Below are 9435 nucleotides of genomic sequence, written 5' to 3' on the forward strand. Positions count from 1 at the left end.
GCCCACTCTTACTAGTGGCATTGTTTCAGGAAACTGTTTTGCATTTCCCAGACTCACATTACTGATTATACATGAGGGAGGAAAATTATCCTCTAAAAAGACTTTCAAAGTTGATGCTGGAATTTTTGCTGAATGCTTCAAAAACAGACTTTTTCACATGTCTTGGACCTAAATGTACATATCAATCAGCAAAATTTTTAGGTTATTGAAAACTTGGAGGGTGGCAGTAGGATTATGGAATTTTTGTGAAATATTCATCTTCAATCACCTAATGTATGCCAATCACTGTGCTGGACAAGAGAAGATGCAAAGAGGAATTCAATACAATGCCTGCTTTCAACAAACTTAAATCCTACTAGAACATGTTGACAGATGAATAAATATAGAAGTCTGTCTATAAAAATGAAAGCTTGTTAATTAAAGATTGCTGTGTATAAAAATTAAAAGATGATTTCATCAGGGGAACAGAAGTGGGATGGGGAAGACTAAGAAATAGAGGAAGCAGGAAAGGCCTTCCCATTCTGAACTTCAATTTCCTTATCTGTAAAATTACAGATTATCACTAGCACCTATTTCATAGGATATCAAGATCAGTTAGATACTATATATATATATATATATATATATATATATAATTCTTCGCAAAACTTAAAATGTTACTACATTATTGTCAGATATTGTTGTCTAATCTCTGTGCTTTTATAAACTTCTGAAAAACTGTCTATGCTTTCTACTTTTTCTAATCTCATTCACTTCTCAGCCCCTTTTAGTCTGGCTTTCAACCACATCATTTATCTGAAACTGCTCCCTTGAAAGTAAACAATAATATTTAATAATTCTTTTTAAAAGAAATAATCTTTATTAGGTCTTCTCATGCTTCTCTTTTTCATATTCATACTTTCTTATAGGGCAGTACTATTTTATTAAAGTACCATATCATATTTAGTCATTCCCCAGGTGATGGAGATCTACTTCTCCTTTCCTCCCATTTCTTTGTTAATATAAAGATGTTATGAATGTTTTGGTCCAGTGATATTTTTATTGCCAAACTCAGTGGCCTTTCTTAGTCCTCATTCTTCTTTATATCTGCAACATTTGTCACTGTTGACCATCTTCTCTCATATCTGTTTTTGTTTGTCTTTGGGACATTTCTGTACCTTGGTTCTCCTACATATATGATGAATCTTTTAAATCTTCTCTACTGAATTATCATTCATAGATCACCTTCTAACTGTAGGTGCTGCCCAAGGCTGTATTATAGGCCAGCTTCTCTTCCAACCCTTTCTTGGTAACCTCATTAACTCCCATAAGGTCAATTATCATTCCCATATTATTCTCTAGCACAGTATCATTAGTTGCTTATTGAACTTTTCACTCAGCCTCATATATATATATATATATATATATATATATATATATATATATATATATATATATATATATATATATATCAGACTTAATGTATCTTTTAAAAATGTTATTTTTTTCCTCTTTAGACCATATGAGATTATTCTTAAGTGCCCTTTCCAAACTTGGAGTGCCTCCCTCCCAAAATTAACTTGGTTTATTTAGTGCATATTTTGCATGTACTTATAAATTCACATATTGCTCTCTTAATAAGGATGTAAGCTTTTGAAAGGTGGGAGCAGTTTGATTCCCCCCCCCCCCCCGTATCCTCAGTACTTAGTGAAATTCTTAACAACATAGAAGGTGCTAATACATATTTGTTCACTGATTCTAAGTATTTCAAATTGATGTTACATGTTTAATCAAGAAATGGAAAAATCTTACAATATATCCTCTTCTAGTTAATTCTAAAAGCACTTCTAGGAGACTAAAATTCCTTTTATAAGACCCAACTATATTCAGATTTCATTCCTCAATTTATTTCCACAAGCTTAACAGAATGACTTTTAGCTTCAGCAAAATAGTTTCTCTATTGTTATGCCCCACAACTATTTAAAATTTTATCATTGAAAATACAGTGATCTTTCCTGTGTAACAGTAGACCCAGTAGAGCTATTCATAATCCTACTTAGCAATAGCAGGAAAGCTAGAAGGATATTAAAAGGCATATAGATGGACAAAGAGGAAACAAAGCTATTCTTATATGCTGACATGTTAATTTGTTTAGAAATTTCTAAGTTATTAGCAAATAAACCAACTCAGATAATGTCAGTAAACTTGCAGGCTGCAGAATAAACTCAGAAGAATTAGTAGCACAACTCAGTCCTAATTAGTGCAAATAATGACTCCTGTAAGATAGTCAAATGCATTCGAATTAACATTGTCAAAATAACACTGTCAAATTGTGGTTTTTAAAAATGTGGTCATTGATTTTTTAGCCTACTCAATATGTGCTGTTAAAATATAAATAATGGTTAAAATATAAATAATTCATCCACTTTATGGTATCAGCTATTCACACTAATCAAGATCTAGCTACATTTCAGGATAGCAAAACAAAATCCAGGATGCAATAACAGAAAAAATAGCCCTGTTTTAAGATAACTACAAAATAGATTTCTGAAAGTTATTCCACTAAAGCACATTAAGTATCTCTATAAATAAAATTACAAATGTTCAAAGAAATTAAATAAAACTGGAAAGGTATTTGTTGCTCAAAGTTGAGTAATGCCAGTATAAGAAAAACAGTCCTGTCTATGGTAATATGTAGATTTAATATCAAAGAATAATGAAAAATGGTAAAAAATGAACAGGACTAACAAGCATTTCTGCATTTCAAACTGTTATAAAAATGATCATCATTTGAAACTGATTGGAAAAATAGCTAAGTGGAACAGACTAAATAAGGAAGAATCTAAAATAATCAAACTCAGTCACTGAAAATAAATTACCTAGGAAAGTATTACCTATTTGACAAGGGTTGGGTGGGTAAAGAAGTCTTTTTCTTTTTCTTTTTTTCTTTTTAATTTTTTTTTATTTTTTGTTTAGGCATTTTGGGTTTAAGTGTCTGAGGTTGAATTTGAACTTAGGTTCTCCTGACTCCAGGGCCCAGCTCTTTATCTACTGTACCATCTAACTGTCCCTAGTAGTCTTTTTTTATTCATTGATTCAGCTTGTCAGATACCTAACATGTGTTAGGTATGTGTTGGTACATTAGGATATTTTGCATTTAGATAAAATAAGCTTGGCAGGCTCATTGCATAAAGACCATGTTTTTGCATTTGAAATAACTGAAGAGTGAACCAAGAATTCATTGAAGGTACTAGGTATTAGTGGGCTTTAGGAATAAATATTCTTACAATTTGTCCTTCAAATTTTAAAAGATGATTCACATTTTTTAGAGGCCTGGGCTTCAGATTCTGTAAAATCATTGAGTTTTAGAGTTAAATAGGATATAACCTAATTTAATTTCATTTTACAAGCTAAGAAACTGAATTCTAAGATGGTGAAGTGTCTTGTTAGGTTTATACAGGTAACAATTCACAGATCCAGAACTTGAGGTTTTTGACTTCCACAATCCAGTTTTCAGTACGCTGTCATCTGAAACATAGCAACATGTGACAGAAAGCCAATCTCAGAGCCAGGAAAATCAGGATTCAAGTTAACCCCCTAACACACTGGCCACATGAACATGGGCAAGTCAGTTACTTCAATTGCTCAGTATTCCAAGCAGCTCTCTCTGTTTTAGTAAAAGGAGTTTACTTACCTGGCATTTCTCAGTACCAGTGAAATCATGGGTCTAGTCCTTGTCTCTGTACCATTCCGCCTATTAAGCTTGAACTTAGTAACTTAGATTTGAGAATTTAAAAAAAAAAAAAAAATATATATATATATATATATATATATATATATATATATATATAATCTATAAACTATACAATTTTATTTTATTTTGATTGTTTATGCTGTTAACCCTGAAACAGAATCAGTTGCTGTGTAATAGCTATTTACCTGGTTGCTTTTTACAATAGGATATCTTCAGAGGAAAAATATGAGTTGACATAATGTTCCATATTTTAATTCTTGTTATTTTATTTTACCTCATAGGTTGGAAGTCGTCGAGTTATTCAGTATGGTGCGGCTTTAATGCTTATGCTTGGAATGATTGGGAAATTCAGTGCATTGTTTGCGTCCCTTCCAGACCCTGTGCTTGGAGCTCTCTTTTGCACACTCTTTGGTAAAATCATGTTTATGTCATATCCTCTTTTCATCTCACATCTTTTTTTTTTTTCCCCTCTATACATTGATTAGTTTAACTCTTTTAAAACTTCACTGATTTTTAGCTGACTTCTTTCCTGAAGACACTGAACTACTCCTTCAATATGTCTACTCAAGTAACTTTCTAAAATCACCACTTTATTCATTCATTCAATTATTTTTTATTATTCATTCATTTATTTTATTCAGTTAATTGATTAATTAATGGCAGTTGAGTTTATGTGACTTACACAAAGTCCTGAGTCCGGTATTGAATTCCGGTACTAAGTTCATGTCAGGTACTCTATCTATGTCCCTAAAATCACAACTTTAAAGCTGGGAAGAACTTAGATTAGGTCATACTCACAACTACAATACTTTGTAAAGGATAAATGCAGAAACTAAAAATATCCTATTTAAGATTTTTTTCCACAATAGAACTTGTCTCATTTTAAGAAGATTACCATTAATAATCAAAAGTAGCTATATATAGTATTTGAGTATATTTTGCAGTTTCAAGATTTTACTTAATGGCTCTGGATTTTGGTTATAAGTCACTGCAGTCACTTTTTATCTCTCCATAATAATAGATGTGAAAAAAATATATAATACATAATCAGTCCAAAAGTTCTTATTTCAGAAGACATTTATGTTTGATTATACAGGATGCTATCATTTATCCTACTCTCTTCCAAGCTTAGTAGCCCAACAGTAATGCATTGAAATGTAGGATTGTGGACAAGAGGAGACCTCAAATAAGGATCTACTCAGACAAAGATGTTGTTTTAGTTCCACATAGTAATATTAATAGCATATACCTGCATAGGAAATTGTAGTTTACAATTTCATATATTATGCAATATATGTCCATGTTGTCTCTTTCAAAACAAACATAATGATAGGGTGAAACCAAAATCTTGACAACTTGGCAACAGTGAGTAAGAGCACTGGGGTCTGGAGTTAGGAAGACCTGAGTTCAAATCTAGCCTTGACACTCAACTGGCCAAATCAACCAATCTTTTGTTTACTTCCCTTTCCTCAACTGTTGAGTGGGGATAATAGTAGCACCTCCCTCAGAGCTGTTGTGAGGATCAAGTAAAATGATATCTGTAATGTGCTGAGGACAGTTCCTGGCAATAGAATAGGTACTATGGAAATGCTTGTTCCCTTCTCTTCTCTCCCAAATCTTTGCCTTTCAAGTGACTGTTCAAGGGAGATGGTAAATCTTGGATATGTTAATTTCTCTCCTCAGGAATGATCACTGCTGTTGGATTATCGAATCTTCAGTTTATAGATTTAAATTCTTCGCGTAATCTCTTTGTCCTTGGATTTTCTATTTTCTTTGGACTTGTTCTTCCAAGTTACCTGAAGCAGAATCCACTAGTTACAGGTATTGAGAAACTCTTTATTTTCTATGGAGGTTTGAGTTGTAACCTTGTTGTCAATCTTCTTTAGATTTTAATAGGAAATGTTTTAGCTTTTCATGTAACATTTGCCCCAGAATGTATATTTGTCAACAGTAATCTCATACAGTCTGTAACTTTGAATGTAATCCAGCCTGTTACCATTATTATCATATAAATTAAGAATATCTCTCTCCTTCTTTCCCTCCCCAACTGAAACTTACCTTTCTTCCTTCTTCTCCCCTTCTCTCAAATGTAAGGCTGTATTTTTGAAACTACTTGAAATAATTTCTAGTGAATTCCCATTTTAGCATTTCAGCTGTATTAGGAAACATTATTTAGATTACAATCAAGTCTATTCAGTTTTTTTTAATCCTGCATTAATCCTTTGTTCTTAAGTTATACAAAAGAAAATCCAAAGGAAGAACAGCCTGAATAGCTACTACTGTACTTTAATTTCCTTATCTGAAAATGATATATTTGAACTAGATTGTTTTTCCATTCTTTCTAGCTCTAATACTTTGATCCTATGGTCTTTTTAAAATTGTAACTACATTGATAATCCATTAATACTGCACTGGAACAGATAGTACCTCCAGTAATGTAAATTACAACCCATAATGCTTAACTCCATTATTTATGTAATCCTTGTTCATGTCTTTTTACAAATATTCCATGGTGAAGAATTGTCCATCCAATGTATTGGGATTTCCCTCATGTTCTCTTGATATTGCATGGATACTCTTGGTGCATACAGACTAGCTATGGATTAATTATTCCTTGCTTTTGCAATATGGCCAGGCTATCTTATTTTCCTTTTATAAATTTCTCTGACAAAATCATTTATACTGCTTCACTTGCATAATTCCTAATTTTTAATGTATTAGAACCTTCTCATACCTCACATTCCTCCATAGACCTTTAAATGATACTCAACTTTATTTTTCCAATTAGAAACAAATGATAATTAAATATTTAAAAGGAACATACAAAATGAATGGTAGTACTTGTAACTTACAGACTGTATCAGGTTTCTGCTTTTATCTTCATTTACTTTTATTTTTATTTTCATTATTTTTATTTTATCTTTATTATTTACTTTTTAAAGTGCTTTCAAAATTTGCCAATTTTCTTTATAATGAGATTTCTACCTTTAAATGATAATTGATGTATAAGTATTAAATTATTGTGTATTATATGTAACAGTTATAAATATTAAAGTATATAGTCAATATAGAAATACTAATTTATTCCCCTATTCTCTATCATTTTGCTACTTTTGAAGATGTATTTTGTTCTTTGCTGGCCACACCATTGTTTGAATAGAAATTATTTAGGGTACAACTAGAATGGCAGACCCCATTTAATAACATTTCCCATTGTGTGTTAATGCACAATTTGTAAGTCTTTTGTTGGTTGGATCATAGAGAGTCATAGAATTCTGAACTGATTTTATTTGGCTCCTTCATTTATCACATAGAAATAAAAACTAATTTTAAATTTGTAGACCCTCTGGAAGTATTTCAGAGACTCCCAGGATTTCCTGGACCATACTTTGAGAGCCACTTTTTTCCAACACTATTTTTAGTACATATATAGTAATTCTAAACTATTCCAAGCAATATCTATTTGAGCAAATCTTTGTCTAGCTGAGATATCTAAATTTTTGGTCTTGATGAATTTTTCTTATCATGAAATAAGGCTACAAAACCCCGAAATTAGGCATGTTTACTCTTTCAATTCTTCCTTTCTTTTTTTTAGGGATCACAGGAATTGATCAAATATTAAATGTCCTTCTCACCACAGCAATGTTTGTAGGTGGATGTGTTGCTTTTGTTTTGGATAACACCATCCCAGGTAAGTGCTAATGTTTATTTTTTATTTTATCTGTTTTTTATAATAATAATAATGTCAATTGTTATTAAATATTATAATTATCAAAACAAGCAAATTTAATGTCAACTTAAATAGAATTACACATAATTTTAATAATAAATACATAAATGCATAACAATGAACATGCTGGAAAATTTGTGGCCCTGTAAAATCAGATGCCAGTCAGTTCAAAGGCAGCCATTTGCCATGGATCACAACCTTTCACAGGTCCTTTTGTAGGTTTATTATTTTGTCCTTTTCTAATTAATTACTATTAATAGTAAGCAAAGCCTAGCTTCAGCAATTGTAAATTTGTCAACATTTTAATGAAGTTTTAAAGACATCTTTTCCTCTTCTTACCTCTTTTCCCCCCACTTCCTTATGGAAATCTTAGATCTCATTTTGAGAACAATGGTTAGAACTTATTCAGAGGCAAATTTAGGCTTGATATATCAGGAAAAAACTTTATAATCATACTTTACATGAATGGTTGCCTTACAGGCCTAGATTACCATTTGTGGCATAAACTGGAGTAAAGATTCTTTTTTTCAGAGAATCTGGACTAGATTTCTGATGAAGTTTCTTTCAAACTAGAAAGTCTTTGATTCCTTCTCATAGATTCTGGAATGTTGTAACCAGTGCTTTAAACCCATGTCTTTCTTAATTCTACAGCCTTTATTCTTTCTATCACACATCAGACACAATAGCAAGTGGGCAAGGTATTCTCTAGCAAAGTATTCTATCTACTTATTAAATCAGGACCTGAACAGAAATTTATTCTTTATTTCAAGGGCAATATTTATTCCAGGATTACCTTGTTATGAAACAGTTTTCTTTAAAGCAGAATTGTGTTCCTCTTAATAAGGTTGTTAAATTAATGTGTTTGTTTTCTTCCCCCCTCCTCCTCCCCTCCTTGGGTCCTTCTCCTCATTCTGTGCTTCATCCTGTTTTAAAACAGGTACTCCAGAAGAAAGAGGAATACGGAAATGGAAGAAAGGAGTTGGAAAAGGAAGTAAATCACTTGATGGCATGGAATCCTATGATTTGCCATTTGGCATGAACATTATCAAAAAATTCCGATGCTTCAGTTATTTACCCATCAGCCCAACCTTCATGGGTTACACATGGAAAGGTTTCAGGAAAAGCACTAACTGCAGAAATTCAGATGAAGATTCAGAGGCTACTGTATAGCCTTAGTTGAAATTATATTATCTAGTTGTAGTAAAAGATGTATTTGAAGTTCTTTCCTGAATTAATAAGCATTAAAATATATGTTTTGTATATCTGCATTTAAATTTTGAAACCCAGAGCCGAGACTGATTATAAATAGCTTTTCTGTTGTGGGTGGTGATATTGTCTAATATACTGTCTCGACCATCTTATTATTTAATCCTTGATCCTGGCTCTTTTCAGGGCATCCATTGCTGGCAATGATAGCTGCGCCTGAAAATTCCTGATCCTCCTGTGGAAGAGAGATGTTTGGATGTTGTGGGTTTTTTGTTCTTAAGGGGGTGGGTTTGTTTTTGTTTTATTCATTCCTCTTTCTTGGTAAATGTGTAGTATTGTTTTGGATATATGCTGTCTTATCCTAGCATTCTGAATGTTTAACTGCATGCCAAGTCATCCAAGATGCCTGTCAACATTTTCTCTTCCTCACTTACATTTTCTGTACTCACTGCACAGGCAAATTCACAGGACCTATCTCTGCCCTAGAAAGACTTCTGGTCCTTCAAACCATTTGAACCTACTTCTTTGGATAGTTTTTTCATAATTCCTCATGTCATCTGTGCTTAAAAAAAGTCTGGGAAAAGCAAAAATGCATTTTTTTCTGCATCACTATGACTTAATAGTCAATATAGTCATATTTTCCTCTTGCATTTGTATTTCAGAAATCTTTCTTGAGCTAGAATTATGGAATGGAATGGTTTATGTAGACACACACATTTGTGAAAATCACAGATACTTGTTTTGAATGAATCTGGGAGAAGATGAT

The 9435-nt window shown here is 32.2% G+C and overlaps 1 protein-coding gene across 3 annotated transcripts in view; it reads left to right on the top strand.

The window, feature by feature from the left end:
- The window catches only part of SLC23A2 (solute carrier family 23 member 2), a 113285-nt gene extending 104537 nt beyond the window's left edge, over nt 1–8748 (top strand). For all 3 annotated transcript variants that reach the window (XM_074287159.1, XM_074287160.1, XM_074287158.1), the window contains 4 exons: nt 4015–4144; nt 5417–5554; nt 7329–7424; nt 8401–8748. In XM_074287159.1, coding sequence (XP_074143260.1) covers nt 4015–4144; nt 5417–5554; nt 7329–7424; nt 8401–8633 — 597 coding nt within the window. In that variant the 3' untranslated portion in view covers nt 8634–8748. The remainder of the gene's footprint in view (nt 1–4014; nt 4145–5416; nt 5555–7328; nt 7425–8400) is intronic.
- Nucleotides 8749–9435: the final 687 nt, after the last annotated feature.

The sequence above is a fragment of the Sminthopsis crassicaudata genome, chromosome 2, assembly GCF_048593235.1.
Source record: "Sminthopsis crassicaudata isolate SCR6 chromosome 2, ASM4859323v1, whole genome shotgun sequence".
NCBI classification, from domain to species: Eukaryota; Metazoa; Chordata; class Mammalia; order Dasyuromorphia; family Dasyuridae; genus Sminthopsis; species Sminthopsis crassicaudata.